Source organism: Pyrus communis, chromosome 5 (genome assembly GCF_963583255.1).
Source record: "Pyrus communis chromosome 5, drPyrComm1.1, whole genome shotgun sequence".
In the NCBI taxonomy this organism is placed as follows: domain Eukaryota; kingdom Viridiplantae; phylum Streptophyta; class Magnoliopsida; order Rosales; family Rosaceae; genus Pyrus; species Pyrus communis.
In genome coordinates this window covers 22,650,134-22,667,549 of record NC_084807.1, presented here as the reverse complement: position 1 = coordinate 22,667,549, position 17,416 = coordinate 22,650,134, and the positions used below count along the sequence as shown (strand labels likewise).

General features: G+C 38.3%; 2 protein-coding genes across 3 annotated transcripts; both read right to left on the bottom strand.

Annotated features, from left to right (window-relative positions):
* Positions 1-2,901: 2,901 nt before the first annotated feature.
* Positions 2,902-7,873, bottom strand: LOC137734604 (protein-tyrosine-phosphatase MKP1-like). Of its 2 annotated transcripts, XM_068473843.1 has the most exons (4): positions 7,665-7,873; positions 4,729-7,375; positions 3,887-4,074; positions 2,902-3,181 (listed from the first exon to the last, which is right to left on the bottom strand). In XM_068473843.1, exons 2-3 carry the CDS (start codon positions 7,210-7,212, stop codon positions 4,018-4,020), a joined length of 2,541 nt encoding a protein of 846 aa, XP_068329944.1. In that variant the 5' UTR covers positions 7,213-7,375; positions 7,665-7,873; the 3' UTR covers positions 2,902-3,181; positions 3,887-4,017. The 2 variants fall into 2 exon arrangements, with proteins under 2 accessions (XP_068329944.1, XP_068329945.1); XM_068473844.1 differs by lacking the exon at positions 7,665-7,873 and having other exon boundaries at positions 4,729-7,654.
* A 1,632-nt stretch (positions 7,874-9,505) lies between these two features.
* Positions 9,506-15,764, bottom strand: LOC137733874 (beta-hexosaminidase 1-like). Its single transcript, XM_068473076.1, has 15 exons — positions 15,199-15,764; positions 15,016-15,099; positions 14,527-14,562; positions 13,603-13,714; positions 13,428-13,498; positions 13,197-13,327; positions 13,004-13,020; positions 12,795-12,843; positions 12,115-12,215; positions 11,938-11,997; positions 11,346-11,379; positions 10,985-11,083; positions 10,557-10,616; positions 10,216-10,466; positions 9,506-10,089 (listed from the first exon to the last, which is right to left on the bottom strand). Exons 1-15 carry the CDS (start codon positions 15,532-15,534, stop codon positions 9,914-9,916), a joined length of 1,617 nt encoding a protein of 538 aa, XP_068329177.1. The 5' UTR covers positions 15,535-15,764; the 3' UTR covers positions 9,506-9,913.
* Between the last annotated feature and the right edge of the window lie 1,652 nt (positions 15,765-17,416).

The window sequence follows — 17,416 nt, the reverse complement described above, 5'->3', positions numbered from 1 at the left end:
TTAACAAACGTGTCCCAAGCACTTGGTCCTGTTCCTGCTGATTTTGCTGATCCTTCTATCTGTGCTGCTGCAGTAGACACTCCAAACACAAAATCATTAGGGAAGCCAAGCCCTCTTAACTTCGAGTTCCTTCGGGTTTAATGCAATGACGGGATGTTGTGACAAACACACATACACTTTAGAACCCTTAAGAAGGGTGTTGAGGACGCCATGACCTCTTTCAAAAACAAGCGAGGACAAGAGAGAAGAACTAAGCTTTGCTTCATTAAGGATTAAGGATGCTTGAGCAATTCCAACTCCTATCGTAGCATTAATGTGTCCAACATTTGAGTTACAAGAATATCTAGACAGTTAACCCTTCGTTGATCAAATGCTGTGTCTCTTCGATAATAAATTAGGGGAGTTTGTTCACACTCCAAAATAGTCATCATAAACTCATCCCTAACGAAATTAAGAAACGAGGATAGAGTGCAAACACAACTATGATATTGCTAGATTATGATTTGGTTTTTAGCTCCAGCAAAGTAACCTAGGGTTCACCAAGGTTTAATGAGAAGATATATCTCACCAAAACTAAACTTCAAATATTGACTGCAACATAGACGAGATAATGCCAAGAATTCCCAATTATTCCACATAATTTTTGTAATAAGAGCTCATAAGCGACTTCTGATAATATACTTTTGTTTCATCATATGATTTAGTAATAAGGAAAACTAATGAAAATGGCTTGAAAACTTTAAGTTTTAACCAAAATGACAAATATGTGTTGTAAGTGAATAGTATCATGCGTGACTTTTTAGAGTAAAAATGTCGTTAATGTTAAAAGTGAACAATTCTAGGAGTGTTTCGTTAAAACTCCTTTAGTAATATTGCACTAGATGGAGCCCACACAAAATGTGTTTAACTATAAAGAAATTAAAAAGTAAAAAAAAAATTATAATCTATTAATAGAACTCTTTTTGTCAATCAAAATCTCAAGAAAATACAATGATGTAACTTTTGCGTTTAAGTTTGTATTTTATGTGCTTTTGCGGAATTTTGTCCTGATCTCCACTACTGCTTGTAGAAACAAAATTACAATGCAACAGCTTGATTTCTCTGTGTTCATGTTTATATTCATTATGCAATAGCCAATCTTCGTGCTTCCTTCATGTTTATGTTTCAATTTTGTGTTCATGATGTTTCAGCCCAAGTTGTGGAGCAAGCATCAGCTGCATTCGACTCAAAGCTTACCCTTTTGGGTGCAACATCAAACTATTCGTTGACAAAAATGCTAACAAGATGATCCTTGCAGAAGCTGAAAAAATATGGTTTGATACCATGTTTGGATTCCTGGCCTTGAACATTGGGCATCTCCACAATCTAGATGTGGGCTCCATACAAAATCTGTCTCGCCACCTTTATTCGCTTAATGAGAAGCATCACCAGAAGTAAACAAGTATGTGCTGCTCCAGCCACATTCGATTTATGTCGATCCTTAAAACCGTACTTTGTCGTTGCTGAGAAACGATATTCGGAAACTGACTTCGAATCAGATTATTCCATTGAAAAGAAAACCACTTTACATATACAACATGCATGTATAACAATATGAAGAAAAAAATTACAATGGTGAGGAGGTTGGAAATGCATGCCTGAGACTGCAATGATCCCATGGACGACAGGACGTACCATGTCCAATTAGCTTCATAAGTAATAACAGCAACTGCTGGGGTTGAAGGAGGGTATTTGAGCATCCATTATAATCCATCACTAATGATCTACAGATCTGACCCATAACTTCATGGATTGATGTGATTAAGCTGACAAGGAAGTTATGGGTTAGGGGTTGGATCTGTAGATCATCGGCCATAGCGCAGTGCTGTTTATCCAAACTGAAGGTGCTCCTCGGTCGGCTGATTCTACGACAACAATGTTGTTTATCCAAACTAAAGATGTTCGCCGGTTGCCTTCACAGTACTGTTTATCCAAACTGAAGATGTGTCGGCGGAAAAAAAAAAAAAAATCTCAAGATGTTTGCGCAGGGCAATTGTATGTTGAATGGAGTGGCCGTTGCCATTGCATCTGTATTTATAGTGCCAGTATGCTTCATTGCTTGTTGCTTGCCATGAGTATCTCGCGTGCAGAAGTAATATTCCTAAGAATATTAGATAATCCCTCATGTAGGCACTCCTACTTTTTTGGGATATGATAATGCATGAAATCCCATCAATTTGGATTTAAAAAAAAAAATGATAATGCAGCTCCAGTGGATATGATGCATGCAATTGCATTAAACCCAATCAACGCCTACCATTATTTGGAGGCAATCCAAACTAATGGTCCAATCTAGGTGCCATGCATAATAATAGTGAATTATCATGCCGTGACCTAATCCAAACGGATTTGATGCTATCCTGACGCCAGTTATTACTATGCACGACTCTTCACTTGTGGCTTCTCCTGATGTGGTATACCCCAAGCAGAACATCATAAACAAAGAGAGAAGTCCTCCTTCATTTCAACTCTTCCTCCACGCATGCATTAATCTTTCTGCCAATTAATATCCATTTGCCAACCCAAAAAACATGCATTAGGATAAAATCCAAACTGAGCCTTATCTTCGATCTTTTGATCCGATAACATTTCAATCTTTTGGACTCCTTAATTATCTTTGCACTTTAGAAATAATTTTCAATAATTCCTCAGATAACATCATGATTATTAAAATCATAATAATATCTAGACAAATTATTAATCAATCGTCTCAGTCTTCTTTCAATCTAACGGCTTAGAATTTTACTTATTCCAAACACAAAGTGTTTGTATGCGTCCTTAAGCTGCTTTAGAAGGTGAGGTTTAGCAACACAGAACCTCTATTTTGTTCGAGGAATGACGAGTTCAAGTAGTTAAGTTGGCTCTATCTTTTATTCCAGAAAAATATATACTGAAGCAGAATCAAATGGTTACAACTTACAACTATTTCTTTCTTTGGAGAGAGAGAGAGAGAGAGAGAGCATGTCGAATGGAACGTTAAATTGCTAGTTTGCCGTTGAAGGCATTCAGGATTTGATCCTTGTAGTAGTGAATATACAAGAAAAATCTGATTATGAGTTACCGGGCGGCGGGCGGGTGTTAAGTCACTGTACAACCAGTCGAGATTAGCAACAAGGCGGTTAAGTGTAGAGAGAGCGGCGTCCTGCACACAGCATTCCATGTCAGTATTCGGAATTACAAAAAGAAACCAGAAAAGTAAACACTTGTAAACGAAAACAACATTCAACAGTCCTTATCTGGAATTCCTACGGACCCAGCTACACACAACTCTTATATTATAAAAACTTCACCTTCACTTGGATCGACGGAATATGGCATCAAGAAAATATCACAAAGTACTTTGAAATGGAGCCTTTTTCATATGTTTGGATTTCTCCGTTGGTTATCAACTTTTTTTCTATTAGTTTTGTTTATGCCAAACATGCAAAATCTTCCTTTAGTTTTGTTTCCGTTTTGATCTAGCAGTAGCAGAAGCTAGCATCCAATCAAAGTTCACTCCCCGTGGGAGATTTTTCAAGAAATGGGCATTAATAGACTCTTTGAGGGACAACTACTGCAGCTGCCCCAAGATAATTGCAAATAGGGTTTCATTCTATTTAGTAAGTGATTCAGCAACTTCAAACGGAAAATGTGCATACACAAACATTTCTAAATGCAGGTGGAATAAAATCAAGTGAAGTGGCCTAACCGTGCGTGCCCTTGTATTTAGTGCATGGTTGGTTCACTAGTGACATGCGACACAAAGCCTTCTAGACGAAGCTACTATCCCAATTGGGGTACTGGAAAAATAGTTGACTAGCGTGTCTTAGATATGAAGGAGAATAATGGTAACCAACTACTTCATTACCTTAATGTTTTAGCCACCGGTGTTATACCGATGCCTGGAAAATGTTGGACTGCAAATTAAGTCAGCTGGAGAAACAGAAAATTGAATTGGGCAAGAGGACTATAAAGATTCTCTCCTTAATTGCACTGGCACTACAACCGGCTCAATAATTCAAGAAACTCCACTGGTTCTTCATTTTCTTTAACAATCTGTTCATACAGCAATCAGTGTTCACAGTTAGAAACATCATAGTTTTCACAACAATTCACAAGTGCATGCATTCACAGGCTTTAATCCAACAGAAAATAATACTTTGAATGAATGAACACAAGCAAATCGAATAAAGACATTAGACCCAAAATGAGCCAAAAATGAACGGATTATCGAAGAAATATAATTGGTCACTGCTGAGTAATGAACTAATGACATCAGGCTAATAATCAAAAGAAAGTCAAAGACAATAAGAGCACCATAGATCTTTTGGTTGAGCGTAGATTATGTTAAAGCATAAAAAGCGAAAGAATGAAACCATGTTTGAAAATCAGATTACAGCAGAGAAAGGATCTTAACTTAAACCTAAAAAGAGACGACCTAATGCAAAATGTAAGAAACTGCAATTGAACCATGCTGAAAAATCATATTTAAAAGAGAAAGAAAAACCTAACAGTTGTCATGTAACTCACTATCAAAAGTCAAAGCCCCTGAGACACAAAATAGTAAGGATGCATACAGTAGATGGCAACAGAAATCTTATAGCAAACATACCAAATTTACAAGAAGCCACATTAATCCTAAAGACACAAGCACCAAAAAATAGATGAAATCACATAAAAGTAGAGGTAAAACACATTTATATTTCATACCTTAATGATTGTATCCTTTGGCAGACCCATTTGGATAAGAACATGAAAACCAACTTGATCCCAGTCAGTCTTTTCTACATCAGTTCTCTCTCTGCCACTATCTAATTGAATGGAAAACTTATCATTGTCGAAAAATTTCCCCACCCAGAGGTACAAAACCCTGTCTTCACTTTTTTCAAAGCCTGTGTTTGGTGAGAAAATAGTGTAAGCAGCTTTAGAATCTAATTCTCTCACACCAAATGCTGCTATCTTCTCTAAACTGGGCCAGTGGCACACAAAAGGTTGCATAAAATTGCATTGCGCTGGACAACTTTCCACAATCTCCTTTGAGGCAGAGAATTCTGTACCTTCACCCAAAGGGTTCCAAGCCTTAGTGGAATGTTTAATGAAAGAAGCTTCCTTCTGGCATAAGCCAATGCTATCTCCCCAATGCGGGGATTTGTTGCATTGATGTGTTGAATCTCCCCCTTCATTTTGAACATCATCCTTCGACTCTACAGCATTGTCAATATTATCTACATGGCCTACAGAACAAGTATTGTTGTTTATCCTAACACCATCTTCTTTACTGGGAAGAAATTTTGACGTAGTACTCATCAGCCTCATCTCATCACTCATTACAGGTAATTTAAGAGACAAACTACCTCTGCGCTCTGCAAGCGACGAAGAAATTTTTTTAGATGGTAATGAGATTGATCTAGAATAGGGCTGTGAACTACAACTGGAAACAACATTTTCTAGAGTGTTAGACATGGGCTGATCTGATGGTTTAGCTGAGAGGAGAGACATGTCAGAATCATCTGACAACATTGAAGATACTGGAAGAGAGCATGAAGCTGCAGATGGGGAATCCGTAGAGGATTCTGAAAAGTACTTTGAATTAGTGCTTGATTCAGAAGAGATGGAATCTGGTGAAAGATATGGAGGTGAAGAAGAAGAGGATGATGAAGATGAAGAGGACGCTGATAAAGGTGATGACGAATTTTTAGCTGAATGAACTAATATCCTAGAATCTGAATAGACCCTGGAGAGGGATATCCTGGGTGCTGACACAAAGTCCTTCATATTGCCAGAGGCAAACTTACGCCTGAGGGCACTCCAGCTGCTCTCTCTAGCAGGAAGATGGGTTTCGAGTTCGTTCTCTGAGGATGCAAATGGAGGTACAATACCACCACTAATAGCTTTCTGGAAAATTTCAAAATCAATATTATATATGTCTGATTTCCTTTCACCCGGGCGAATCTTAACTATTGACTCCCCAGCCTCCCCTTCATTGCCAGACCTATCCATCAAAGGTAAAATGTTTGAAAAAGCATCCCAAAAATAAGCTGGTTCTTCCCCTTCCTTGATTATTGTTATTGGACCTTGCACTTTCTCATACCGAACGATCTGACAAACTGCCCCTCTTGCATCGTTTTCCATGATGGCCTCACAATTCTTACCAATCCAAACATATATGGCAGAAGGTATATGAACAATAAATGCACCTCTAGAATCCAGGGCAGACAGCGAAGGATCATTCAACATTTTTGGAACAAGATGCAAAGGATCATATGGTGAATGGGGGGCAATTCTGTACACCCGCAATAGTGAACTTGGGCTAAGAGGGAAAGCATGGACCCTCTTTTGGCACTGCAATAACTGACAAGCAAAACCCATATTTGGATCAGCAATACCTCTTGCTGCCTTCACATATTGAAATGCATCATCAAAACTCTGTCCTTCCCTCCACATATGATACGCAATCACCAATGATGTGGACCGAGACACACCTTGACAACAATGAACCAAAACTCTTCCACCTTGTTCCCTCACATCTTCAAAGTAATCAAAAACATCATATAGAATACTTGTAATATCTTCAGTCGGACTATCTTGCAACCATAGAGTTCTATACACAAAATCCGCCTTGAAATACTCGGGACAAACAAAACCCACACAATTCAGAACATGTGTGATCCCATTCTGCTTAAGTATGTCCCTGTCCCTTGCAACAGCATCTCCGCCAAGATAAATGTGTTCAGCCACTTTGGAACACTCTTTATCAAAGAAAGCAATCTTATCCCTCCTCACAAGTCCACAATTCTTTTCAGGGTTTCGCTGAATCGTTGACAAATCAAGCTTCAACCTCTCCCCACCACTTCTGCCACTCGGGGTAGGAGGTTGTGGCCACTCACCAATATCGTCTGAACCTGCCTTGGGCCACTCATCTAAGCTACGCCGAGCGATGGGCAATTGCAAGGGGGGCAAACCAGACTTAACCTTGCTATTCTGCTGGGACCGAGGGGTTAAGGGTACAGGAAACCTACGATGGTTTTGGACACTGTTTCCTACAATGACATTTGGATCTGCTATGTCTCTTTCCTCAGTCTCAGGGTTGGTCCGTGAAGCAGACCACGACGCTGAGCGCCAGAACATCTTCCGAGAGCTCGAAAGCTGGGCCGGTGGCCGTGAAGTAGCGGAGGCATCCTCCTTACTCACCATGCCCAATTGAAATTCTTAGTGAAAAAACCCCAGAAATCCGAAAAACCTCCTAGTTCAATTTCATTTAGCTTCAGTACGCTCCGAAGAATAGCGTGGGGTTTTGATTTACAAGAATGCCAGGAATCCAAACCCTATCAGATCAAGCATCAGCTACAAACAGACTCTGAAGAAGAAGAACACAAAATCGTACTAATCTTATTAATCACCACCAAATCAAAATTTCCACGTATAATTAGCGGTAAATCATATCAATAAGGCGCCAAAAATACAGAGAATTTTCGCCGGTAAAATTCGTCAAGTAGAATGGAAATCCCAATCCCAAGCAGAATCCTGAGTTTTTCGTCGGGAAGAAGAAATTGAATCAAAACGAATAGAAAACGATGCAATTTCTGAGTTTCTAGGGTTCTATGTGATGCAAAACTTAAGAGATAGAGATTGGATTTGAGACTTACGGATTGAGAGATGTCAGAGAGGAGAAGCAGCAGAGCAGAGCCGTGGAGGAGTGAGAAGCCTTGGGAGTGAAGAGTTAGAGAAGGAGAGGAGGAGAGAGAGGGAGGCAAAAGCACAGGAGGGAAAAGGGGGAAGAAGAAGGATTCACAGTAGGGGCAAAAGGCAGTGGGTTTCAATTTGCTTGCTTGTTTTGTTTATTTAACTGTTTCAGGGAGACTGACAGACCCATTTTTTATACCCACCCAATGTACACCCATTACCCGTCTAAATTATAATATCCGTTTTTGAGAACACCATACAATATTTGTTGATACTAGTGTGGGAGGGGAAAATTGAACTCGGAAACTCGGGTGCATAAATAACATAAATAGTATGTGAAGGGAGAAATGAACTCGAAATTTGGATGCAATGAAAATATTCTTAACCAACTTAAGGAGAAACTTGAATGCGGGAGCTCAAGGTGGAGGAATGATGCAAACAATTTGAGGAAATCGCATTCGAAAGCCGAGTACTAAGTGAATATTCTTAACCAATTGAAAGAGAAAATTGAACTCGGGAGTTTGAGTGCATGAAATGATACAAGGAGGAAGTCGAATTTAAAAATCGAGTGCACGGTGAGTATTTTTAACCAACTGAATCACGATCATCTCCCACAACGTACAATATATAATGAGATCTTCATGTTACAATTATTAATTAATCAATGACGATTCCATATTTTATTTTGTGTTTTTCTTCTTGTTTTGGTTATATTTTTATGGTGAAGATTTAAAATTCTAAAATTGGTAATTGGTTGGTCCAAAAGAATTGGTTATTGGTAGTCAAAAACAAAACTCCCAAAATTGGTAGTGTTTGAATCTTGACCAGTGCACTATCAACATATAACTGACTAGTGTAAGATTCAGATAATCAAATCCTTGCCTTCCAAGTTAGAATGGAAACGACTTTCATTATTTCATTGGTATTTGGTAATATCATAAAAGTTCGATTCAAAGTATGGGTCGAAGTTTGAAAGCCATTGTTACCCACCAAATTGAAATTGCACATTTCAAAATGATCTGTTTAGAAACGATTATTCAAAAAGTTGTGTTAGTATCAGTCGTTCACGCGTGTATGCATTATTATAAGTTGTTTTATTTATGTGGGACTCGGGTGCCTAACAATTGTTGTGAATAGTTGACCACTTTTTTTCTTTTAATATAAAAAACGACATGAGGAATGAGAGTAGTCGATAGAGCTATGTTTGTTGGCTCGGGCCTGAACTAGATTAATCCAATTAAATTGCACGTATGTGATTGTTATTTTTTATGAACTTATAATAAATTGGGCTTGGGCTTATTTTGAATAACAATTATTGTGTCTAACACGTTCGCTCTCAGAAATTATCGGCGACCTCAATTATAATCTTATCAATCACAACCATCAAATGTAATGATTGAAAACATTGCCATAAGTTCACAAACGTTGTTCTACAAGTGGGAAACAAGAGATTCAAAAAGCCCTAAAACTTTTTGGCACGTGATCCAATATCCTAGTGGCGAGGATATTAGGCTTTTTCTGTAGATTCACGAACGTTTTTCTGTAGGTGGGAAACGAGAGATCCAAATGCAGATGATTGCTACGCTTTGCTAATTTTCACATTCAAAAGCGACATCATGAAGACATGAACCTAAAAAGTCCCCAAAATTCACACATTTCTTAAGCTCGGTATATGACCTTCAGAAACCCGTGTGATGAAAATTTGGTATGCATCACAGATATCATATGACTGACAGAATTCGACCCAATGCCATCGTGATCGGACTGTCACCACACGAAAACACAGAAATGCTAGACAGGAAGAGGTAGGAAATTCAATCATATTAGTAATTTATACTCAACGACAACATATTTTGCCAAATACAATGACCATATTTTGTGATTCTAAACCTTCAAATCTGGCTGATCAAACCCACAACAATAGCTATCATGCAATAAATAGGCAATGCATGTTCAAGCGAGAGAAACACTGCATTCTATAACGGTTCGTTTATTAGTAGAACATTGGAAGGGAATCTTACCACTCGTGAAATCACTTAATATAACAAGGGTAGTGTTATCCACACACTCATTTCTACTTCTCACACGTCCCTCTCAATTTTTGACCGTCAGATCGAATGAATTGAAGAAGATCAATGGCCAACAAATAACAAGTGTGTGGGGAAGTAAAAATTGGCGTGTGAATAGCACTATCCCATAACAATTGGAAGTATTATTGATCGTAGCATGATCCAGACCAAGTTGGTGGACTTCGAGCAAAGAAGTTTGTTACTGGAGCAGCTTGAACTCCACGTCTGTTTAAGAGACATCTAAAGTATTGTAGCCGAGATAGTGCTGTTGCATAACTATTTCCATGAGATGTTACCTCCCTCCTGCTCCACAAGCGTTCTACAAGGAAAACGAAATGCCATTAAATCAAATTTGACAGTCTTCAAATGATTCAAATCAGATTTAAAAAAAATGGTAAGATAGGCATCAAATGAAATCTACGGTGTAACAACTTTCACTACTTACCTGCAGCAGCTGCAGCTCGAGGCCAAATTGTTTGCTGAACATCTGACGTATCAGCTGTCTCCCCCCACATACATACTTCTCCTCCGATAACAAGCTTTTGCTGAGAAATATCAGTAATTCCTTCAAGTGGATCAGCATTGTACGTAACATCCCAAGGGACATCTAGATGGTCAAGATACCAAACACCCTGATTGCTGAAAATACATCTGAAACCTTTGGCAACTGCCTTTGGACAAACCCCTGAGCCCAACCTATTGGATTTAGAAAATTAGAAAGTGCTTAAAACGGTTAGTGCTTCGCTTGATGCCATCACAGAAAATGTGCATGGGGAAGAAAATCACCAGTTATGCACTACGGTCTTGGGATTGAGCTTCGATGGGAAGGTATTGAAGGTTTCTTCCCTGCGTAGAGAAAATTACATCTGTCACATGATTCTTACAGTATTGAGAAACAAGAACAATGATCACTCATTGGATTTTAACCCCTTTATTTAACAATCAACGATTGATAACTTTAACCTGATGAAGATCCTAGCAAGAATTTTTTTTTTTTGTTTTTTTGAACTAACGATATTATGTATACTAAAAAGGAAGGGGGTAGGCTAAGGCCTCACAATGGGCTAGCAATAATGTGGTTCAAATTTGCCTTTGGCAAAAACTTACGAGTGAGAAAAAAACACTGCCCCCAAATTTTCCATGCAAGTCAATGCAAAGAAAAAAAACAAATTTCAAACCACGGTAACAAATCAATGAAATGATTTTGGACATACCAGTTTACCGGGGTCCAATTCTTTGAAATTGCTATTTCTTGTGCTTTAATAACAAAATACTGATATGCATCTTTAGTAGTCATGTTCCGCTCTTCAAGCCTACAGATATAAAGTCCAACAAACATATCAAACACAAATCAATCATGGCTAAACAAATCATCTGAGGTTGGCATGATGGTTGTAAGTAAATCAGTACATGCTCAATAGAAACTTTAGCCAGTTTAAGATTGTGTGACTGTAAGTCAAGTTGTTAAAGTATTTTGTAGTGATTTCAAGTTATCATAGTTTGAAAGGTACAAGTGTTACATGCAAATCCTATAAGATCCGAAAGATGATGAATAAAGACAAACGAAGTACGTACCATTGCTTCACATGTTGGGTGGTGTTCCAACAAGCTGCCAATATTGAAATAACATCAGATGGTATAAAAGGATGGGGAGAGAGAGAGAGAGAGAGAGAGAGAGAGAGAGAGAGAGATTATGCACACGACATATAATTACAGGGGTGAGTAAGGGGAGAAAGGTGTGCCAGAAATCATTTCCCAAAAACAAATGCCCTAAAGGTGAAACCAATGTAACAGCAAAGTAGTTTCTAAAAGCCAAAACACTAATGCCTTAACACTGAAAATTTATTGCCATACAAGTTTACGTTAGAGTTCCTAGAAATATTAATCCCTTCTCTCACATATCCATCATATTTTGCAAAAGGCAGAACGTCATCTGCCCACTTACAAGTAACAGTATCTCAATGTAGGTGATATGAACATTTTGTACTCCAAATTCTTGGAAGGATAATGAACAATAATTGTTTCGTTTCTGTTTAATTAAACTTATTTATTCCCTTGTACTCATGGATTGTAAAAGAAGAAAGCAATATGTTCCCTTCATATTAGTTCTTTGTAAACAACATGATTGCAGAAACTTAGCTTAGAACAAATGTCACTTTTAACTTACTTGTATTAACTTCATCACCGCCCAAGTGGAACAGCTCGAAGGGAAAAATCTTTCTCATATCTGTACAATAGAAATTAAACTTTCATAGGTTTATGCAAGATAAAGGCAAAACTTTCCAAAGTACTTACACACACACACACACACACACACACACAGAGATGTTATCACGAGGTTAACCTGTCAGAATTCCAGAAATCACATCTAAACTTAAGTCCTTCGAAACATCAAGTGGCTCTCTGCAGGAAGGGGAAGGCCAAAGATCAGGATACCCAGTGCCCCTGCACATGAGGATCAAGAACAGGTAGATCTTTCAAGAATAAGTAGTTTTCAACAGATAACTGAAAAGCATAATTCTTCAAGGAGAGTGCAATGTAGAAAGTTCTAATCTTTTTGCTAATTCTAATTTTAAGTTCCCAGAAAGTGAACACCATGTGGTAAAGCCTAAAGGCAAAAAGATAAATTACCAAAGACAAAAAGCTTCAGATCAGCCAGACCAAGTAGTAGTAAATGAGAGAATTTTCTCCATAAGATGAAACTAGATAGCGGTATGAAGTACGCACATTATCGTTCTCTCAAAATCATTTTAACCTTTAGCAGAAGGAGTTATTCAAGAATCAAGATCGACCTCCATAGGAAAAGGTTTACCCTTTTATACAGAAAAAAATTGACTAAAATATTGAAAGGGAAGCATCTTCTCCCAAAGTTCACAGAAAGCCGTAAGGCAATAATTACTGAAGAAATCATAGGTAAGTAAGGTAAGGTCCTTTCATTTGGTGAGACCACGCTAATTAACTATCTAATTCTAGATCAGAAAAAAAAGCTACTGGACAACAGTTGATATTAAGAAAGGTTTTTACCATGACTCTGCATGACCAGGGACATCTACTTCGGCCATAACATTGATGCCTGCCACAAAACATCCAAAATGATCATGTAAAATATGCAAAATCCTTTTACCCCTTATGCAATATAATGTCCCACATCTAGGCTATATAAACAAAATGGAATAATGAAGAATGTAAGCTTGTTTTCTGGCCCAGTAAGGAAACAACGATTGTCTGCGCACCTCTTGTTTTGGCAAAGCTTCACATTACCACGTCAAAATATGGAAAGAACACAAAATTAGTATATGAAACAATAAGAAAGCAAGAACTGCACATAAGATAAGCATGATAAAGGGTTTCTTTTTTTTTTCCTTGAAAGCATTTAGAGTTCAAAAGTTAATGAGGATTGCATAATCTACAGTAAAGAAACCTTACTTGACAATTTCAATTGCATCCTCAACCGTGTAGCGCTCCCATTTTGTGTACGCACCATTCCACAATTTTGGATAGGAAGGTACTTCTAAAGGAAAAGACTCTCTATCTATGACGTGCCAATGAAGAACATTCTACTTAATGTAATTCTCAACATCAGTATCACATGACAAAAAATTTGAGAAGCAGATGATGTAAAACAAGTAAAAAATCCTTCCAAGTAGCATATCTTACAAGTTTAGCATACGACATCGACTGGATCACTTGCTTAATCACTTCAATTGGTAAATAGTGCCTTGATGTATCTGGAAAAGTGTCAACAGGATAGGCACTCAGAAATATTATAGGACAAACTAATTCGTGAACTTTGCATAGAAATCCTTCTTTCACATGAAAAATTGCGGCTTACCAATCAAAAGTCCTCGGTATGCAAACCTTGGACTATCCTTTATGTACCAGGGTGCCTTATTTACTTGTACAGATTTACTCCCATAATCAAAAGTACACAACTGGCTGAATGTCTAGACAATGGCAGAAGAGAAGAATGAATAAGGAAGAGACCGAACAAGACAAAGCCATGCCTATTTACAAAAAATGAGAGAATTTTTAAGCATCCTATCATGCATACAAATTATCAGACCAGCTATGTCTTCTAGTTTTTCTATAACTCAACCACTACAGATCATATATCGTATCAATTCAAGCAAGTTTTTTGTCAACCACCAGACTTAGCAGAGGAGCATATGACATTATTCTACCATTTCTAAATGGCACAGCTTGAGCACCTATCATGTGGGTCTCATCGGCTATTCAGGGCTTCAAGTACAGTAATTACACCCATCTAACCATAGAAAAAGTTCCGATGTTATAGGAATGGAAGCTAAGAAATGATATTGCTAAGCTGACATAAGGAGACACCAGTGAGAGGAACAAGTTATGGCAATGGATGCATATCTGTTTACTCTTATTGCAGGACAATCAACAGTATCCCCAGTAACATTTACTGGCAGTTACAACCCCAACAAAGGTTCAGCTAAGTGACCCCTCGTGCACCACAGTGCAAGAGAGCATGGGGAGGAAATGTGATTATCATCTGTGCAGATTCTACTTCTATCCTTTAACTGGATGATAATGGATTAGCTTTTCACTACCACTCCCTCGCTTTCCTTATTGGAAGTCATGTTGCAGTCCAGTTCACAGTGAAAGGCAACACTCTTATTTATGTACATGAACATGTCCAATTCACAATGAAAGAAAACACACTTGTTTATGTACTTGAGCGTGTACATGGACATGCCTAATTCGTAATGAAATTAGCAAAAAGCATACATACCTCCAAAGCCCGCAGAGCACCATACACAGTGTTCGCCTGCAACCAAAATGGGAACAAAAATCAACATCCGCGGAGCTACAGCACAACCATACCATTATTTTGGTATTCAATTAATCTAAAATGTAAGTCATGATTAATTGATTATGATCTTAATGCAACCTATCGTCCTATACTAGTCAAAGCCACAGGATATACTACAGAACTGCAATACACAATGGTCTAACATGGTACAAGAGTTCCAATTCCACGGTTCAAAACCCTGGTCGTCTGTTAACTCCATGCAGTGCAGTCAATGCAAGCGGGGACAGCAATATGTGTTCTGCTTTATATACATTGGTCCCCGTTCAAGCTTAAGATTTTCGGGACATGGTAATGCAGCATTAACCATTTAATCTTTCAAATGCTCAACAAATTATCATCTTTTTCCGATTCAAATGGCCATCAAACACGAAATAATCGAAAAACCGCAACATCCAATCATCAATTTACCTCGATCGTCGCCTCACCAACAATCGATTTGCCATCATTGTTCACCACAAACAAAGTATAGCTCTCATCCACACCAAGTTGAAGCTACAAACAAACACAAAACACACAATCAAAAACCAAAACCCACAATCATTTCCCCAAAAACAGAAACAAATTACAAATTTCAGCAAAAACCCAACTCACATCTTCGTCGGCCGATTCAACCACAATTCTCAGCTTACTAATATCATAACTCTGTCTACTTCCCCCCAGTGTATTCAAAGCTAAAACCCCATGATTGTTCTTGAATACAATCTCTCTGTACCGATCAAAACCCAACTTCAGAATGCCGGAGCCGCCGCCGTTCCCGCCAACAACCAGCGAGAGCGCCGGGTCGACGGAGAGGGTCTTGTTCCCGAAGGTGAACTCGGCCGGCAGCGGCCATAACAACGTCAGAGAGTCGTTGACTTCGCCGGCTGAATTAACAAAAACACAGAGGGAATGGGAGATTATAAACAGGATCAGGAACAAGGAGGACATGATTTTCGGGGAATTTTCAGAGGAATTGGACTGAGGGTTTTGAGTGTTGGATCAGAACTTTGATGTTTTTGGCAGCGGAAGAGTGGAGTAGTTGGACCATCTGATGATGTTGTGAGAAAAAAACCAAAGTTGGTGGTGAGGATAATTCGGATGATGATCTAATTAAGGTGAAATCTTTGAGGTTAAATTATCTTCCCTCTTTGTTTATACTATGATAGACTCTGATAGTGTTTTGTTAGGGAATTATTGTCACTGTGAGTGCTGTATTTATGACATAATATCAACGAACTTATTGCCGCGGTTACACTTTTGGTGGCTGCAAATAATGCATACAGAGGGTAACTTTAAATTACTGTTAATAGTTTGGGAGATTATTATATTTTGCAGCACTATAATTTTTTGTTAATTTTCTCTAATTGTGCGTGGAAAGGGGATTCGAATTTGGATTCTCATTTTCTTTAAGAATATTTTTTTTTATATTCTTTTTTCCTTTAAGAATATTTTCTTTATTAATCTTCCCTTTAAAAGGATAGGAAAATTAACGAAAATGGCTATAAAACTTTAAGTTTTAACCAAAATGACAAAAAAGTATTATGAGTGAATAGTATCAGGAATGACTTTTTAGAGTTAAAATATCCTTAACGTTAAAAATAAACAGTAACATAAGTGTTTCGTTAAGACTCCCTTTAAGAATTGATTTAAAGTTTTTATATGGTATCAGTCATTTAAGTTATTATATTGGCTTTATTTTTATCCTCTCTCAGCCCTCTTCCCTCTGCTACCAACCCTATTTTTTTGTTAATTTTCTCTAATTGTGTGTGGAAAGGAATTCGAATTTGGATTCTCCTTTCCTTATTATTTTTTTTTGGGTAAATTACATAGTACTTCCTTATGTTTGAGGTTTATTACAACCTCATACAATATCTTTAAAACATTTCACTTTCATACCTCATGTACCATTTTATTTCAAAATAATATCTCTGTTAAATTTTTCATCTATTGTTCCGTTAAGAGCTAACGCAGCAGCCATATTTATGTCACGTGGTTGGCTGCCACATTTATAACATGTGGCAAAAAAAAAAAAATTATGAATTTAAAAATAATTAATTAAAAAAAGTATTAAAAAAAAACAAAAAAAACCCTAAAACCCATGTCTTCCCCATCCCCAGCCGCATTCACCCATCCCCAATAACCCCATGTCCTCCTATATTCCATCCCCATCTGCTCTGTGCTTGTATGCAACAAGAATCTTCCGTCGCCGCCTCCATCCCCATCTGGTAGTCCGTCTCCAACAATTTCATCAACGGTAACCTCACCGGCTCTCCCGTCCTCGATGCCGCACCTGTCTCTGTCGACTATGCATCATTTCCCTTATCTTCTCCCGCCTCATCGACTTCTTTCATCGCAGAAGATGCCGCCACGACAGCTTCAGCAGCCTTTTGCACCGCTACGGCTTTTCGCCGTCAATCACTGTCTTTGGCAAGTCTGTTGCGACCTCGTCAGTCACAAATTGCATAGAGCTTCAGCGCGGGAACATCTAGGCACGGGGGTTGTCCACATCTACCTCGTCGAACGAAATCGAGGCGTTGAGGCTGAAATGGGTGATGCCCTGTTGCCAAATCAGCCTCTTGATCTGCTGAGTCGTGTCGAGATCGAACTCGGAGTGACGTAATCGACCAAGCTACGACGCGAGTTGTGAGATCTCAGGTTGTTGTGGTGGTAATTGGAAGCGTAGTTAGCAGACAAGTACGACATCGAAGACCTCTTTTTCCGTCGGGTTGTGGTGATGATATTGGGGACGAAGAAGGCCAAAATCCTTTACCCCAGAATCCAGATCCTCTTTTTCATTCTTAAAGTTTTTAATTATTAAAAAATGGTTTTT

Coding starts and splice junctions, on each gene's coding strand:
- LOC137733874 (XM_068473076.1), bottom strand. CDS start 15,534: ATGTCCTCCTTGTTCCTGATCCTGTTTATAATCTCCCATTCCCTCTGT. Junction 14,563..15,015: donor TTGGTGAGGCGACGATCGAG/GTAAATTGATGA, acceptor TTTTGGTTGCAG/GCGAACACTGTGTATGGTGC. Junction 10,617..10,984: donor AATTGGACCCCGGTAAACTG/GTATGTCCAAAA, acceptor TTCTCTACGCAG/GGAAGAAACCTTCAATACCT.
- LOC137734604 (XM_068473843.1), bottom strand. CDS start 7,212: ATGGTGAGTAAGGAGGATGCCTCCGCTACTTCACGGCCACCGGCCCAG. Junction 4,075..4,728: donor CAAAGGATACAATCATTAAG/GTATGAAATATA, acceptor CTGTATGAACAG/ATTGTTAAAGAAAATGAAGA.